The 18,026-nt window shown below is 52.5% G+C and overlaps 1 protein-coding gene across 1 annotated transcript; it reads left to right on the forward strand.

The window, feature by feature from the left end:
• Positions 1-8,073: 8,073 nt before the first annotated feature.
• On the forward strand, positions 8,074-17,069 carry WRAP53 (WD repeat containing antisense to TP53). The gene is made up of 10 exons (XM_056863625.1): positions 8,074-8,345; positions 9,176-9,274; positions 10,344-10,452; positions 11,734-11,822; positions 12,427-12,517; positions 12,629-12,761; positions 14,397-14,605; positions 15,176-15,279; positions 15,633-15,776; positions 16,874-17,069. The coding sequence occupies exons 1-10, from the start codon at positions 8,074-8,076 to the stop codon at positions 17,067-17,069; spliced, it is 1,446 nt and encodes a 481-aa protein (XP_056719603.1).
• The last annotated feature ends 957 nt before the right edge of the window (positions 17,070-18,026 follow it).

An 18,026-nucleotide genomic window follows, 5' to 3' on the forward strand; every position in this document is an offset into this window, starting at 1 on the left:
GCTTTACAGATGATATGGGGATACGGCCGTTTCAAAATTCTTTAGTTCAATTCTTCCTCAGTCCCCAAAAACGTCAAACAAGCTTGGCTTAAACAATTTCTTGACTGCAGTTAGATATACAGGATAGTCATCATGTTCCGCACTGGGATACAACAAATGTAGCAGTGCTACAAATGTAGACTGTGCTACAAATGGAGACTGGTTGCTTCCTTCTACAAATGTAGCAGTGCGGAACATGATGACTATCCTGTATATCTAACTGCAGTCAATAAATTGTTTAAGCCTCACCCAGCTCTCCTCCCTCTCCTTTAGAGCACGAAGAGTGGGTAGGGCTTTTGAAAATAATGACTGCATGGCACCTAGATGTTGAAGCATGTGTAAGTTATTTATATTATTTGCCACACAGCCTTAAACACTTAGGCTTAAACTAGTGTGGCACTTTATAGACTGGCAGATTTACCGAGGCGGAAACGTTTGTGGACTAGAGCCCATCCGTCAGATATATGAAGCAGATCATCAGCTGGCAAGAAAAACAGACATGGCTTAAAAGACGTTTTTAGATCAAAATGAAACGCAGTAAGCGCCAGGGCTTTCCACAGAAGCAGGCGTTGCTGATAATGCCGTCTTCCAAGCTTTGCTTTGCCAGTGACGGCTGAGAATACCTCTGAATTAAAATCAAACTTCCTGATGAATTCTCATGTGGTTGTTTCACGCTGGAATCTCCCTTTGTTGAATAATGGTGACTTTCAGGTTGCCAGCAGAGTATCCTGGGAGAAAGGCGTTACCGCCTACATTTCTACCTGTAGTGAAGTTGCGAAAGGCAAGATGTCATACCAGGACCTAGGGTTGCCAACCTCCAGGCAGGTCCTGGAGATCTCCTGGAATTACAACAGATCTCCAGACTACAGAGATCAATTTCCCTGGGGAAAAATGGCTGCTTTGGAGGGTGGACTCTATGGCATTATACCCCATTGAAGTTCCCTCCAACCCTTCCTGCTCAGGGTCCACCCCCAAATCTCCAGGTATTTCCCAGCCTGGATTTGTCTACCCTAAAACACCCCCCACGGTATCACTATCGGCAGCCACAGACTGTTTTCTGAAGAATTTAATGCACCAACTATTTTCCTGCCCTCCTCAGATGTCGAGGATGTCACAGAGATCTGGTGGGAGACTTTTCTTCACCAGGGACGAGCCCTGGAACTGAGTGGCCAGGACGTGATGGTGAAACACACGGGGCTTTATTTCATTTACAGCCAGGTAAGAATGCAAGGGATTATTGCTCCGGTTCATTCGTAGCCCCTCCCACCCAGTGCTGGCAGAGAAGTGGGGACTCCCCACAATTCTTCCTTGCCAGTACAACATTGTCCATGCCAAATTTTCCCCTCTGAGCCCCCGATCCTAGCCCTCTCTGTCCTGCTGGCCATTCAAAGGGGACTCAGCCTCTCTGCCCTTTCTTCTTCTTCCAGGTGCTGTTTCATGACCACACCTTTACTATGGGGCAGGAGCTACGCCGGCTGAGGCCAGGGGGGCAGGATCAGACCTTGTTCCGCTGCATCCAGAGCATGCCTGCCAAACCGGAGCTGGCGTACAATACTTGCTTCAGTGGAGGTGAGAGAAGAAACGGCACACAGGGCCAGCTTGGGGGAGGAGGCAAGAGAGATAACAGGGAGCCAGGGGTGGGACAAATTTGGTGAGTTGGAGTTCCTGGCAACGATGTTGGGAAGCTTCACCTGTTGAATTTCCACCAGAGGTTTGGCAGGCCTGACAAGGCAGCAATCCGTATCTGTTTACAGCACAAAGAGCATCTATTCCATGATGTTCCAGCTTGGAGTAGTGGTTAAGAGTGGCAGACTCTAATCTGGAGAACTAGGTTTGATTCCCCACTCCTCCCCATGAGTGGCAGACTCTAATCTGATGAACCGGGTTGGTTTCCCCACTCCTCCACATGAAACCTGCTAGGTGACCTTGGGCTAGTCACAGCTCTCTTCAAACTCTCTCAGCCTCACCTACCACAAGGAATCTGTGGAGAGGAGAGGAAGGGAAGGAATTGTAAACCAGGTTCATTCTTTGGTTCTTGTAGGTTATCCAGGCTGTGTAACCGTGGTCTTGACATTTTGCCTGCCACAGCTGCTGGCGAAACATCAGGAAAGAAAATACCAAGACCACGGTTACACAGCCCAGATAACCTATAAGAACCAATGAACTCTGACCGTGAAAGCCTTCGACAATATTCAGGTTCATTCTCCTTAAAAAGGTAGAGAAAATCGGCATATAAAAACCAACTCCTCTTCCTCTTCTGAAATCAAATACCTTTCCTAGCACTTCTGTGTTGTTGAAAGGAAAGCTCTAGGAATCTGAAGGATAATCACTGTTAGTATGGAGGGGCTTCAGACAGCAGTTATAGGCAATTTACAAGTGTACAATTCAACACTGAGAGATTCTCACCTCTAACACTTTTTTAAGAGCTTGTTTCAATTTCTTCAAGCTGCAGTGAGACGTTTGAAAATGTCAGTGCATCAGGTCAGTGCATCAGAGCAGAGCAAGACGTCTAGGGGACCGTGGGGCTCGGCAGACATCTCCTTGTCCCTCCAAAGGGATAGCAGAATATATTGAGCATAGGGTTGCCAACCTCCAGGTGGTGGCTGGAGATCTCCCAGTATCACAACTGATCTCCCGGAGACAGAGATCAGTTCCCCTGGGGAAAATGGCTACTTTGAAGGAGGAGGAAGAGGAGGAGTAGTAGTTGGTTTTTATATGCTGACTTTCTCCACCACTTAAGGAAGAATTAAACCAGCTTACAATCACCTTCCCTGCCCCACAACAGACACCCTGTGAGGTAGGTGGGGCTGAGAGAGCTCTAAAAGAACTGTGACTAGCCCAAGATCACCCAGCTGGCTTCATCTGGAGGAGTGAGGAAACAAATGCAGTCCACCGGATTAGCCTCCGCCTCTCATGTGCAAGAGTGGGGAATCAAACCTGGTTCTCCAGATCAGATTCTACTGCTCCAAACCACTGCTCTTAATTACTACACCACACTATAGTCTATGCTATTATACTCTACTGGGGCCCCTCCCAGTCTCAACCCCCAAATCTCCAGGAATTTCCCAATCTAGAGTTGGCAACCCTAGGTCCAGAAAGGGTAGGGAGGGGCTGTGTCCCAGTGGCAAGAGCCTCTGCTTGACATTCAGAAGGTCCCAGGTTCAATCCCCAGCAGCATCTCCAGTTAAAAGGGCCAGGCAGATGGGAAGGACCTCAGCCTGTGACGGCAATCTTGACCTTGATGGACCGAGGGTCCAGTTCAGGATGGGGCAGCTTCATAGTACATGTACAGAGCTTAAAAATCCTGTCCAAAGTAGGGATCTTTGAACTGTTGGCTTTTGTCTCCTCCTAGGTATATTCCAACTGCAGCACGGAGACCGTGTGAACTTGCGCATCCCACGCTACAACGCTTCTTTCATACTTAGTCCTCATGGAACCTTCTTAGGATTGCTCCGTCTATAGGGGCATTACCAGCCAGCACACAGATGCTGGGACAAGCAAGTTGTCATTTGAAGAAAGAACCCTGGTCCCTGGTGGAGTTGAGAACTTTGCGGCAGAACGGGGGTGACAGCCGGGGGTCTTTCAAGGGTACAGCACTACAGCCAGGCCTGGAGACAATAGGAGGCCAAATTCCGAGGCTTCCTTCCTCGTGGCAGGAAATAGAAAGGACTCAGTAGCTTCCAAGTTTCTCTAGGAAGGAACTTACCTTTGTATTTTGTTTAATTACTATTGGTATAGTGATTATATACAGGATCATACTCCAAATGCAGAAGTGACTAGAAAGACATAATAAAGAATTAGCTACAAAAGAACTCCACCCCCCACATTCCTTTCCAGCCTCATTAAGAGATTGCCTGGGCCAATACTGATTAAACGGAATTAGGGTTGCCAATCTTCAGGTGGCACCTAGAGGTCTCCCACGATTACAATTGATCTCCAGATGACCAAGATCAGTTCCCCTGCAGAAAACGGCTGCTTTGGAATGTGGGCTCCATGGCATTGTACCCTGCTGAGGTCCCTCCCCCCACCCTCCCTGGGGCCCATCTCCAAAATCTCCAGGTATTTCCCAGTTCAGAGCTGCTAACCCTACAGAATCCATTTCTAAGCCAGCCCAGATCAAGAGTGGGGAGGGGTGGCTGCCTCGTGGCCCAGATCTGGCCTGCGGGCCTTATGTTTGACACCCGATTTAGATAGTTATACCCTCCTTTTCTTCCCAATGGAGACTCAACACAGCTTTGAACATAATTTCCCCCTCATCCATTTTATCCTCAGAACAACCCTATAAGGTAGGTTAGGCTGAGAGTAACTGTCTCAAGGTCAGCCAGTGAGCTTCCATTGGACAGTAGAGATTTGAACCCAGGTCTGTACATGCTACGCCAGCAGGGCTGCAGAGCGCAACTGTAACCTCAGCCACACTTCCTAGTGGGTGGGGATAGCTGCATTCCTCAGGTTTGAAGAGGCTGGCACGCAGGTAGCTGTACCTGGGAGCAGCCTGTCTGAGCAACACCCCCATTTTTAAGGCAAGCAACTCAGGCTTGCTAAAGCCTGGCTCACACAGCCAGGTGCCAGAGGTGGTCAGATGCCGAAGCGGCTGATGGCCTGTGCTGCTTCAGACTGCAGGGGGAGGGTCACAGACACCCTGCAGCAAGAAGCCAGCACAAGTTAAGGGAGGATTTTTCTTTTGCGGTGTGTTCTCTATCTAGCTGCAGTTATTATGCACAACGAAAATCCACCCCGTGCAGTCTTAAACGGGGCTGGCCAATGCTGCCCCTGGCTTTGCCTGCTGCACGTGTGAACCCAGTTTCCCCCGTGTTTGTCAAGGACTCCTGGCTGAGCACAGTCAGTTCACATCACTGTGGACAACATCTGCTGGAAAACCAGATCTCGCGAGATTTGAGGCGCAAGAGCGAGGCCCAGCCGGACACAGGCGCCGTACTCTCGCGATACCCGTGGGAAAACAAGGAGCCATGGAAAGAGTCATCCTTCCGATTTCCGTCTTAAGATATCGCGAGATGTGTGGCAGGGAGGCTTGGGTTTCTGGTAAGCCGCCATTGGCCCTGCTATGCCAGGGTGCCGCTCTAGGCCGCCTCGACTCTATAATGAAAGGTCTCTATCCTTTGCATGGGAGCGGGAAACCTCCGTCCATTGCAAATCCAAGCGCTAAACCGGCTATTGTAGCTTCGAGATTAGGAAAGGGGGTGGAGGGAGGAGCACCCAAATGTCAGTTTGGCAAATGACTCTTTATTGCTTGGGCCACAGCCTGCTACCCTGCTGCAGAGTTCTGAGATGTAAGGACTTGGTGCAGCAAAAAGCATTCTTGACATTGTTCATCTTTCAATTCTCACCGCTCTCTTTGTTATGGAAGTAAAAAACAACAACATTTTAACAGCCCCAGGAAAGCATCAACAAAACCTTTTTTTTTTTTTTTTTTGAAAAAAAGATTTCCAGCAGTCCTTGGGAAGAGAAGTGGCTTATCAGGCTTGCGGATGCCCTTTGGCAAGTGGTCCCAGTGAATGCTTTAATGATCGTAAAATGGTGTTGGAAAGCAGGGTAATGCAGGCTGTTCGATTTGTTTCTGAATTTTTGTTTTAAATCGAATGCCCCTTTATTTCCCCCCTTCTGTGCCCCTCTTATAAGATAAAAAAATAATAAAGAGAAAGAGATTGTGGACTATACAGTTGGACACACATGAGACGCACAGAATTATTTCAGGATGTTTGTCATGTTGGTAGCAGAGCATAAGAGCTGGTGCTGGCATGCGTTTCAGTCAGTGTGGAGCCGGGGAGTGGGGGGTGGGGGTGGGCGTCCCTCCTGGAGATCTCTCTTCAAGCCGTGCCTCTTGAGCACAGGAAGCTGCCTGATACTGAATCAGACCCTGGGTCCATCAAAGTCAGTATTGCCTACTCAGATGGGCAGCGGCTCTCCAGGATCTCAGGCTGAGGTCTTTCTCATCACCTCCTTGCCTGGTCCCTTTAACTGGAGATGCTGGGGATTGAACCTGGGACCTTCTGCATGCCAAGCAGATGCTCTGCCACTGAGCAATGACCCATCCCCATGAAGCTGCCTTATACTGAATCAGACCCTGGGTCCATCAAAGTCAGTCTTGTCTACTCAGACTGGCAGCGGCTCTCCAGGGTCTTTCCCATCACCTCCTTGCCCAGTCCCTGGAACTGGAGATGCCGGGGATGGAACCTGGGGCCTTCTGTGTGCCACTGAGCCACGGTCCCTCCAGACCACTGGTTCCCAACCAGGGGTCTGCGAGAACTAAATTAAGGTCCGCGGAACAAAGTTATAAACCCATAATAAATTAATATTTTCAATTTAAGGTTCTCTATTATAAAAATAGATATTTAAATATTATTCTAAGTTTAATGTTTCACTAACAGTTATGATTAAAGTTTATTTTCAAATTCTCGGAATTTTTATGTTGAACCTTGGGGTCCCTGCACCGAACAAAAAGGTCCTAGTGGTCCCTGGTCAAAAAAAGGTTGGGAGCCACTGCTCCAGACGGACCCGACGCCCCTCGTCCCCCCACTTCCATTGTAACGGAGCAGGGGGTTCTGCCGCCCATCCTCCCCCCGCCCTCCCTGGCCGTGCGGACTAGCGCCTTGGCGCGCGCAAGAGGCTTTCCTCCAAATCTCGCGAGAGGGCTGGCTGGCGGGCTGGCGGGCTGGCGGGCAGGGGGCGGGGCTTGCGGGTGTCATGGCTGCCTCCAGGGGCGGCCCACGCGGGGGAGCTGCTGCCGCCGCGGCTTGAGCGGGGCGTGGAGGTGAGGGGCGAGGGGGCTGGGCGGCGAGTCCCAGGGGCGGCCCCCCGGCCCGGGTGGGGGGTCCCTCCGGCCTCTGCGAAGCGGGGCCTTCCCTGGAGGACCTGGGGGCCCGACCGGGGACCCGCAGCCTCTCTGTGGGGCTGCCCCTTTGCGCGCGCCAGGGACACCTGCAAGACTAAGGTGGGGGAGGCTGGGTTGCCAGCCTCCAGGTGCGGCCTGGAGATCTCCCGTAATGCCAGCAGGTCTCCAGACGACGGAGATCAGCTCCCTTGGAGGGGGGGTATGTAAGGCATTGTATTCTCCCCAGGGTTCATCCTTCAACTCTCCAGGTGTTTCACAACCCGGAGCTGGAGGTCCTAACGGCACTTCCACACATGCCAAATAATACACTTACAACCCGCTTTCAATGCACTTTGCAGCTGGATTTTACTGTGTGAAACGGCAAATCCACTTGCAAACAAAGTGCATCGAAAGTGCATTATTTGGCATGTGTGAAAGTGCCCATAGGTTCCAATTATAAAACAGATGTTGGTTTTTCAGAGCCTTCCTTGGCGGGTGAAAGGCTTTGGCAGACCCCCCGTGGGGTGGTTTTGCTCCCCCTTCCCTCACATCTTCTGGCTGCCCCCTGCTCCTTCCCTCCAGAAAGCTGTCCTTAAGCCTGTCCCGGGAGGTGCCTGTGCTTTCTCCCACCCCTGGGTCTGCTTGGCCTCGATGCTGGAAAGTTTATTCTAAACTCCCCCCTGTATGCTTTCAGAGAATGGTGGGAGGGGTGAACACTCCCCATTGGCTCTTGATTTGGTACTCCCTGGGGGCCTAGCATGTCATGTTCTTGCTGTTAGTCTTGTGTTTCCAAGCCCTTGAAACTCAGACTGTGGACAGCCCTCTCAAACCACCTTTGCCATAAGGACAAGGAATTTGGCTGTTCTTTTCTTTTATTAAATTTAAATCCCATGCTCAGGCTTTGTCAGCCTTCTGATTCCTGCCCTTGTAAGCATGGGATATTCACTGCCCTACTTGGAAAAACCAGTGGGATAATCTGGGTGGGTCTTGTTGGGTTAATTTTTTGTTTACCTGCAGATATTTTGCTCCTTCTTGGTGGCGGCCCCCTTGCCCACTCTTGTGCTGGGATGCATAAAACACCGGATGCTGCTGTCCGTTCGCGCTCGATCCGGAGATCTGGCTGGAACCTGGGCCGAAGTTTGCATAAACACTGTCCTAGTAGCGCCTCTTAGGCATCGGCCTCAAGGAGGCCCTAAAAGATTTGCATGATGGAGGCGGAGCCGCCTCCTGAAAATCAGGATGCTCCAGAACTGGACCAGCCAGCCGACAGCAATTTGGAAGCAGGAGAGGATTCCGTATCCGCTGCTACGGTGCTAAAGTTGAACGGAGGTCAGGAGGGCCCAGGAGAGGTGAGAGAGAGGGTCTCGGGGCCTGAACTCCTCGGAGAAGAGCCCTGGCCGGAGGGTGTGTCGCCGGGTCTGGAGGAAGAAGCGCAGGATGAAGGAAGGGAAGCTGCCCTGGAAGGTGGCGAATATTAGTGAGTGTGGGCGTCTTCCTGTGGTTGCGGTTTGGCCCCCGGACCTCCATCTGAGCTTGGCTGGAGCAGCTAGCCTTGCTGGTCTGGGGAAGGAGGCACAGTGCTGTGTGGGGGTCGTTCTCCGTGCTGGTTGTCTAGAGCACGCCCATGATATGGGAGGAATCCTTCTAAGATGGGGCAAGTGGGAGGAAGGGAATGGGTGGCCCTGATGAGGACGGAAAGGCGGGATGTCAATTTTGTACTTAAATACTGCCCTGACCTGGATGGCTCAGGCTGGCCTCAGAAGCGAAGCAGGGACAGCCCTGGTTAGGGTTGGCTGAGGGACCACCAAGGAAGTCCAGGGTCCCTACGCAGAGGAAGGAAATGGCCAGCCACCTCTGTTAGTCTCTTTTTTTGAAAACCCATAAATCAGCTACGACTCGATGGACACTTTTCACCACCAAGTAAATAAATAATATTTTTTTGCTTGGAGAGCCAGCGTGGTGTAGTGGTTAAGAAGGGTGGTTTGGAACGGTGGTCTCTGATCTGGAGAACCGAGTTCGATTCCCCACTCCTCCACATGAGCGGCGGAGGCTAATCTGGTGAACCGGGTTGGTTTCCCCACTCCTTTGCATGAAGCCAGCTGGGTGACCCCAGGCTAGTCACAGCTCTCTCAGCCCAACCTACCTCACAGGGTGTCTGTTGCGGGGAGGAGAAGGAAAGGTGATTGTAAGCCAGTCTGATTCTTCCTTAAGTGGTTGAGAAAGTCGGCATATAAAAACCAACTCTTCTTCTTCTTCTTGATGTGAAATCTTGAGACCGGCTCTCCCCTGGTTTCTCTCCCCTCCTAGCTTCCCTGCATACGACTTCTCGGAGCCCCCCCAGCGTCTGACTGGCTCATGGGCGGAGTACAGCCACATCCCAGAGAACTTCCTGAAAGGCTGCAAATGGTAAGGTGAAGCCATCCCACAGGCCTTGTCCAAGGACATTGCCGCGGAGAGGAACTTTGCCTCCTCTCACCCTTGACTTTGGTCATTAGGAAATGTGGGACCCCCAGGCCTGGACACCCAGAAGAGGGGATCTGGCCTGAGTTGAGGTGGGGTTTGGGGGCCTAGAGGCTGCTGTTGCATTGAGCCACTGGGCAGCTTGTCCCTCCTCCCAGGTTGTTATGCTGGACAGGCTGCCGGATCTGTTCTGGGCCGGGGCAGTAGTACGGAGGTCCGAGCAAGGCAGAGGGGCTCAGGAGGGGAAATGTCGTGTGGTAGGGCAAGTGAAGGCCACATGAAGGTCAGGGAGGGAAGAAGAGGAAAGGCAATAGAAGGGGGGGTTTAGGCAACGAGAGGAAGGGGAGATGGAGGCAACTGGAGGGTCAGCTTTGAATTGGAAGCCAGAAGCTTCGGAAGGGCAAACAAAAATAGAGAGGAACTCTGCAAATCTGGAGGGAGACTCGAATCTAGTTGGAGGGTGAAGAGGTGGTGGTCACCGTTTTCCCGGATCAGGCCGGGTGGCAGTCCTTGGGGTCTCTTTCCCCATAGCTGTGTGACTTGGCCCATTCCTTGGGGAGGTCTCCTTTTCCCATGTGCCTTGGCCCATTCCTTGGGGCGGGGTCTCCTTTTCCCATGTGCCTTGGCCCATTCCTTGGGGGGGGTGTCTCCTTTTCCCATGTGCCTTGGCCCATTCCTTGGGGGGGGGTGTCTCCTTTTCCCATGTGCCTTGGCCCATTCCTTGGGGGGGGTGTCTCCTTTTCCCATGTGCCTTGGCCCATTCCTTCGGGGGGTGTCTCCTTTTCCCATGTGCCTTGGCCCATTCCTTGCGGGGGTCTCCTTTTCCCATGTACCTTGGCCCATTCCTTGGGGGGGGGGTCTCCTTTTCCCATGTGACTTGGCCCATTCCTTGGGGCGGTCTCCTTTTCCCATCGCCAGGGTTTGGCACCTCAGATGCCCCTGCTTCAATGCAGCAATATTGGCATGTGTGTGTGTGATGTTTACGTGATGCTTACCCTGTCCTGGTTCTCTCCAGGGCTCCCGACGGGACTTGCCTGCTCACCAACAGCGCTGACAACTGCCTGCGAATTTACAACCTTCCTGCAGAGATGTATGCGAACGAGTGGGAGGCGATGGCAGAAATGGTAGGTGGTGGACAGAGCAGGCGGAGCCTATTGGGGCAAGCGGGCGGAAAGGGATTCTGTGGGGATTTTGCTCCTGTCCGGAGGGCTGGTCTCTCCCCTTAACAAGGGCACTGGTGGTATCTCTTCCTGTGCTGGTGTCTGGAGGGAGGTGGCCAAGAGGGAAGTTGGTGGTGGCTGAAGGACAGATGCTTTAGGCCAGGGTGTGTGTCTGTGTGTGCGCGCTCATGTGTGTAGGGGTCAGGTGGAGGTAGGAGACCAAGCTGAAACTGAATACAGACAAGATGGTGATGCTGGTCAGATGGGCTAGTTGTTCTAGGGGGGGGAATCAATCTTCCTATTCAAGATAGCTTAAAATTGTCCCTGGCAGAGCATATGATATGTCTTGGAATACATCTTTGAAAAACAGCAGCAAGCTTATGGCATAGTGCCCCAGCTGTACTTGGTTAAGAAATTGCTCTCCCTTCTAGACTCAGCCAGTTTGGTTACATGGATCTGTAATACTGTAACCTTGAGGCTGGACTGCTGGAGCTTGCTTTGCCTGGGGCTGCCCTTGAAGACTGCTCAGAAACTTCAGCTAGTGCAAAATGCATCTGCTTGTCTGCTTATTGGAGCAGTTGGGTTTGAGCACAGAACACCAAGTGTGGTACAATTGTGTTGGCTCCCAGTTTGTTTCTGGGTTCAGTTCAAGGCACTGCTTATTAAGTCCTTCACGACGTGGGACCCACTGATCTGAGGGGCAGCCTGTCTTGCTATATACCTGTGTGCAAGCTTGCATCTGCTGAACCATCTTTCCTGACCGTCCCTTCTTCTCGGGCAGGGGGGTTGGCCTTCGAGAGAACGGGCCTTTCAGTAGCTGCTTCCCCCTTCCTGATTATGGGCCAGCTATCTGAAGGAAATGACTAGGCACCAAGATGTGTTTTTGAGCAATTAAATTTGCAAAGGTTTGTGCAGACAGTGAATTTTATTGTTTGCTATAGATGACTCCTTCCTCTGTTTTACTGTTTCATTGAGGTGCAGTACTACTTAATTCATAATGTTAGCCACTCAGACCTCTTCTTGGGAGTTGGTTTCATAAAATGCAAACCCATATTCCGGTCAATTCTGGGATAGCGGCGCATGACTTTGTTAGACCCGAGTTCTGTTTTGAGCGACATGCTGCTGAGTGGGTGAACCGAATGGACATAGTAAGCAGCACAACCCTCCGGAATAACCTCTGCAGGAGTTACAAACTCCATATGCTGTTGTATGAAAGCAGCCGTTCTCCACTCTCTCCCTCCACAGAGCCCCGTGTTGCGCATGGTGGAAGGAGACACTGTGTACGACTACTGCTGGTTCCCGCACATGAACTCCGCCGACCCGCAGACTTGTTTGTAAATCTCTCTTCCCTTTCCCTGCCTCCTTCCTTGATGCCTGCCAAATCTGCACCGCCAATCAGAACCCTTGCTGGGCAAAACCCTCACTTGGCCCCACCCACTTTCTAAAAACGCCAGGAAAGGTGTTGGTATCCACAGGGGCCTCGTTGGGTGTCCCTGGTCTAACCCATTGGGTGCCCTCCTCCTCAGCTGATGGACCTTCTGGGACTCAGGCCACCCCCAGCTGCACCTCACTGCCCTCTCTAGAGTCGGCGTGGTGTAGTGGTTAAGAGCATTGGTTTGGAGCGGTGGAGTCTGATCCGGAAAACCGGGTTTGATTCCCCACTCCTCCACATGAGTGGCGGAGGCTAATCTGGTGAACCAGGTTTGTTTCCCCACTCCTCCCCATGAAGCCAGCTGGGTGACCTTGGGCTAGTCACAGCGCTCTTAGAGCTCTCTCAGCCCCACCTCCCTCACAGGGTGTCTGTTGTGGGGAGGGGAAGGGAAGGTGATTGTAGGCCGGTTTGATTCTTCCTTAAGTAGAGTATGTTCTTGACTGGATTGATAGAGAAGACGGCATATAAAAGCCAACTCTTCTTCTTCTTCTTCTCTCCCTCTGCAGCGTTGCTAGCAGTAGCCGCGATAACCCCATCCACATCTGGGACGCTTTCTATGGAGACCTGCGGGCGACCTTCCGCTCTTACAACCACCTGGTGAGTGCCCGTACCAGTGTGCCCCGGGACCTGCTGGCAGCCTTCTTCGCCTGGTTGTCCTGCGTCCCTCCCTGGAGAGTTTTCAAGTGCTGACCCTCCGCCTCCCTGCAGGATGAGCTGACTGCCGCCCACGCGCTGAGCTTCACCCCAGATGGCTCCCAGCTCTTCTGCGGCTTCAACAAGACCGTACGAGTGTTCGAGACGTCGCGCCCGGGCCGGGTGTGCGAGACCAGGCCCACGTTTGGTGAGTCAGCCCTGGAGAAGCGGCGGCGATGCTGGGAGCTTCCTCCCCTGGCATCCTTTTTAGGACGATGCATTTATTTACCCATCTCCTGCCTTCCTCCCCTGTTGGGGTTCAAAGTGGCTTTCAGAACATCGCTTTCCCCTCCTCCGTTTTCTCCTCACAACAACATCCCTGTGAGGTGGGCCAGGCAGAGAGGTTGTGACAGGCCCTAGGTCACCCAGTGAGCTTCCATTGTAGAAGTGCAGAATTCTCATATCTCAGAAGACTCCCAAGGATTCCTCCGGGAAGGGAATTTTGGGCCCCTGTGAATGCTCAGCAGTGTGAGGGTGGCAGCTTTAGAAGACAGACAGATTGTTTTCCTTCCATTCTTTTTTTTGGGGGTGTGTGGGGAGTAAATGGAAAGAAATGGAAAAATGGGGCTGGGAGAGTCATCCTTCTTTCTGCATCTCCGGTCAGCCGCCTTATCTTGTAGGCGTCGATGGACTCACAGGTCGGCCGTCTGCCTCTGCAGCAATAATTAATTATGATTGTTCAATGCAGAGAAAGCGTTTATCAAAATCTCCTCTCCTGCTTAACTGCAGAGTTGGGCATGTCTTAAAAGCTGTCCAGCAGCATTTATTTTTATTTATTTTATTTACTTAGATTTATTTATAGTCTGCCTTTCTCACTTGGGCTCCAGGCAGATTATGCAGAGTCTGTCAATTTAATCAACAGGATACGATATTCAATAAACAGAGCAATAGGATTAGGGTTGTGGAACCAACCAGAAATCTAAAATCAGAACTGAAGCAAAGTGTTAAGTCTTCACCTGGGCACATTTAATGGTGCAAAATTACATAGCAGGATCCTACTTTAACCAAGCTATAGACAGTATAGAGCCCAGTCCCCAGTCCAAGTAACTTTGTGAGCCAGCGTGGTGTAGTGGTTAAGAGCGGTGGTTTGGAGCGCGGACTGTAATCTGGAGAACTGAGTTTGATTCCCCACTCCTCCACATGCAGGTTGCTGGGTGACCTTGGGCTAGTCACAGCTCTCTTAGAGCTCTCTCAGCTCCACCCACCTCACAGGGTGTCTGTTGTGGGGAGGGGAAGAGAAGGTGAGTGTAAGCCGGTTTGATTCTTCCTCAAGTAGTAGAGAAAGTCGGCATTTAGAAACCAACTCTTCTTCATTTAGTACAGGGCAACCCTGTGGCCTGCATAAAAAAGCCTCCTGAATAATTCTGTTTTTCATAGTTTGCGGAAAGCCAGGAGAGTAGGAGCCTTCCTGACCTCCTCAGGCCATAGCAAGGAGCATTCAACTTCAAGAAAAAAATTAAATAGTTGGGCCTTGTACAGGTTTCCAGAAGCAACCAGGGAGAGGGTGGATGTGTCTCCATTTTGGAGAAGGTCCCGTGTCATTCGCAGCAGATCTGGTTTCTCTTTGTTGTGGGCTGGATCTCTCCCTGGACGAGGGTATTTCTGGGAATAGAATCATAGAGTTGGAAGGGAACACCAGGGTCATTTAGTCCAACCCCCTGCACCATGCAGGAAATTCACAACTACCTCCCCCCCACACTCCTTCAGTGACCCCCTACGCCATGCCCAGAAGATGGAAGGAGGGGCCCACGTGGACTAATGTACCTCCCCCTCCTCTTCCCAGCAAAGAAGCAAGGTCAGAGCGGCATCATTTCGTGCATCGCCTTCAGCCCCACCCAGCCGGTCTACGCCTGCGCCTCCTACTCGAAGACAGTGGGCCTCTACTCCCGGGCGGAGGGGGATCCCCTGGCCCTGCTGCATGGGCACCGGGGAGGGGTCACGCATGCCCTCTTCTCCCCCGAGGGCTTCTGCCTCTACACCGGTGGCCGCAAGGTGAGGGTTTGCCGCAGGAAGGTGGGGGGGGGAATGAAGAGGTGGCTGGTGGGTGTGGCTTAAGAGTGGCTGGAGGCGGGTTTTATAGAGTGGTGAGGCGTTGAGAGGGGAGCCTGGATTTGGCCGATAGCCCTGTGCCTCACAAAGTGTGCTGGGCCTTGCCTCTGATTACCCTCTGGTGGGTACACCAGACAGGGCCTTTTCGGTGGCAGCCCCAAAATTATGGGACAACCTCGTCAGGGAGGTGTGCCTGGTCCCCTCGCTTTCAATCTTTAAGAGGCAGTTGAAGTCGGTTTTATCTAGGACTGCATTTGAGTGATTTAGTTTTTATTTATTGGCAGTCCTAACTGGAGTTTTTAAACTGTGGTCTCCTATGAGTTTTTATAATCACTGTTTTATTTACATTGTAATCCGCCTTGAGTTCCACAAGGGAGAAAGGCGGCTAATAAAAGTTTTAAATAAAAGAAATTAAATAATGCTGCAGCAGCCCTCCTTCATCCTCTGAAGGAGGCTAGGACTTTTGGGATCAGAGTTGAGTTTTGTGTCTTGTCCCCCGCCCCCCTCCTCCAGGACTCGGAGATCCTCTGCTGGGACCTCCGGCAGCCCGGCGAAGTCCTCTTCTCCATGCGCCGAACGGTGGCCACCAACCAGAGGCTCTACTTTGACTTGGATCCGTAAGCGGCCGCCCGTTTCTTGATGCTGCGCCCTGTCTTGTGTTCAGCTCGGTTTGTGGCCCCATCAAGGGAGGGTTGGAAGGCAGGTTTCCTGGGTTCTCACAGGCAAGGCGTGGGCTGGAACACAGAAAAGAGAGCCCTGACGCAAAATTCTTGGCGGAGGGGGGGAGTCTCAATGGGGAGGGGCCCATCTAGCAGGAAAAAAAACCCTTTCCCAAGGCTCTGGTGGTTTGGACTGGTCTGGCAAAGCACAGTGTCAAATCGGGCTGAAAAGGTGGTGCCTGCAGGAGATTTCCGGTGCTTCCTTTCCTGGGACAGACGTGCATGAGGTTCTCTTGGGCTTTCCTCCCCAGGAGTGGGCGGTACTTGGTGAGTGGAGACACAGAGGGACTGGTCACCATCTGGGATACCTCCCAGCCCCCCAGCAGCGACCCTCGCCCCGCCCTGCAGCCCGTCCTCCAGTTCCAGGCCCTGTGGGACTGCGTCAACGGCATCAGGTATTCACCCAGTGGGAGGTGCTTCTCCTGGTGGGAATCGCTGCGGGGCTGAGGTGGTCAGGCTCTGAGGTGGGAACGGGGGCCCAGATCACATGGAGCTGCCTTCTACTAAATCAGACCCTCGGTCCATCAAAGTCAGCATTCTCTACTCAGACAGGCAGCAGTTCTCCAGGGTCTCAGGTAGAGGTCTTTCACATCACCTACCTGCCTAGTCCCTTTAACTAGAGATGCCGGGGATTGAACCTGGGACCTTCTGCATGCCAAGCAGTGGCTCTACCACTGAGCCACGGCCCCTCCCATCTCTTCCTGCTGTGACCCCGGTTTGTTATGCTGGTTTATAAATCATCCCCACCGCCTGGGAATCAGGGCAGAGAATCCCCAAACCTGGAAAGAGACCTAAACATAAGAAGAGCCCAGCTGGATGATACCAGTAAGGGCCCATCTAGTCCAGCATCCTGTCTCACACAGCGGTTAACCAGTTCTTCTGGAGGGCCGATAACAGCAGAGAGGCCGAGGCCTTCCCCTGATGTTTCCTCCTGGCACTGGGATTCAGAGGTTGGCTGCCTCTGAACGTGGAGGTTCAATAGGTAAAGATTATCCTACCATAGTAAGAACATCCGAAGAGCCCTGCTGGATCAGACCAGTGGGGGTCCATCTAGTCCAGCATCCCATCTCACACAGCAGCCAACCAGTTCCTTGGGAGGGCCAACAACATGGCTCAGATGCCAAGGCTTTCCCCGATGTTGCCTCCTGGCCTGCGGATTCAGAGGTTGGCTGCCTCTGAGTGTGGGGGAGGCTGGCTTTGAGTGCAAGAGCAGACGTGGCTCCCCTCCAGGTCTGTGGCCGAGGTGGCCACTGGGTGGCGCTCCTGGTGCGGCAATTACACCCTTCTTTTTTGGCTGCCATCTGAAGATGTCTGTACATGCGAGGCGGTCTAGCTCTGGGCCGGCCCTTGGCCACTGGGAAGAGGAGGACCGAGGCATGCCCGGGGGGCCTTGATGCTCAGCTGGGTGCCTGTGGAGCAGGGCTCCGTGGGTCAAGGGGGCACAGCAGCCGCCCCTTCCCATCTGACCCTGTTCTCCCCATCCTTTTTTCAGCCTCCACCCCAGCCTCCCTGTGCTGGCCACAGCCTCCGGCCAGCGCAAATTTCCTGACCTGTGGGACAGTGGGGACGAAGAGGCGAAGGAGGAAGGGGCCCACCTGCCCAGTCCCCCCCAGGCCTGCGGGAGCAATTCCCTCGTGCTGTGGCATTGTGCCTCGGCTGCCGGAGCTGGTGTGCCCCAGACTGCTTAGTGAACGGCTGCTTCTCAGTAAGGAGCAGTGGAGTTTCGAGACCAGCCAAGGCCTCCTCGAGAGTAGATGGGGCGATGCTGCGCACAGTGTCGTGTAGTGCGGGTGAGCATCCCCAGCAGGGTTGGTCGGTGCCTGCAGGAATGGTTTGCGTGCATGTGTTCATGGAGTTTGTACCAAAGAAAGAGTGTGTGTGTGTGAGAGAGAGAAAGTGGAAGTTGTTTACTTTGGGTGAGCTACCACAGTTTAGTGCGTTGGCATTTTGAGGAGGGGACGGGGTGTCTGTTGTGATACGCATACCCCACCAGGACGGGAGCAGGAAAGCCGTGGGGTCTGTTGCATTTCAGGAGGAATTATGCCTGGGGGGCTGTCTGCACCCCCCCTCCTCCATTGGCAACTCCCATCTTCGCGGCACTCCTGACTCCTTTCCTGGTCTGAGAAAAAGGGGTAGATGTGGCTGCCTCCCTCAAGGCCACCGTCTTCTAGCTAAGATCCTTTCTCTCTGTCTTGAGTCATGTGCAGACGCTTGCCCCCGAAGCCCCCACTGGTAAGCTGTGCTGGCGAGGGAGGGGCAGGTGATGCATTTGGATCTATGCACAGCTCCCTCAGAGTATGTAGCAAGAGGGTGTGTATGTGTGAGAGAGAGACCCCACATGGATTGGGGGGGCCCTCCTTTTTAAACAAACAAAAAAAAAAACAATATGAAAGGAAGATAATTGGTTCTTTCAGGGGTTTTTTTAATGGCTCTTTTCTTCTCTGCTATGTGATCCATTTTCTATTTGGCTGTCTTGCTGGACAGATGGACCGCAAGGCAATCTGGCGTGGGGAGGGCATGGGGAAGGCTTTTCTTGGGGGAGGGGGGTCTTCTGAATACTGCTCTTCAGTACCTGTTTTTGTTTTGTAGGGAATACAACTTTTTGCCAATCAGTAAATGTTGCAGATGTTTAATAAAAGTTTATA

The sequence above is a fragment of the Euleptes europaea genome, chromosome 18, assembly GCF_029931775.1.
Source record: "Euleptes europaea isolate rEulEur1 chromosome 18, rEulEur1.hap1, whole genome shotgun sequence".
NCBI lineage: Eukaryota > Metazoa > Chordata > Lepidosauria > Squamata > Sphaerodactylidae > Euleptes > Euleptes europaea.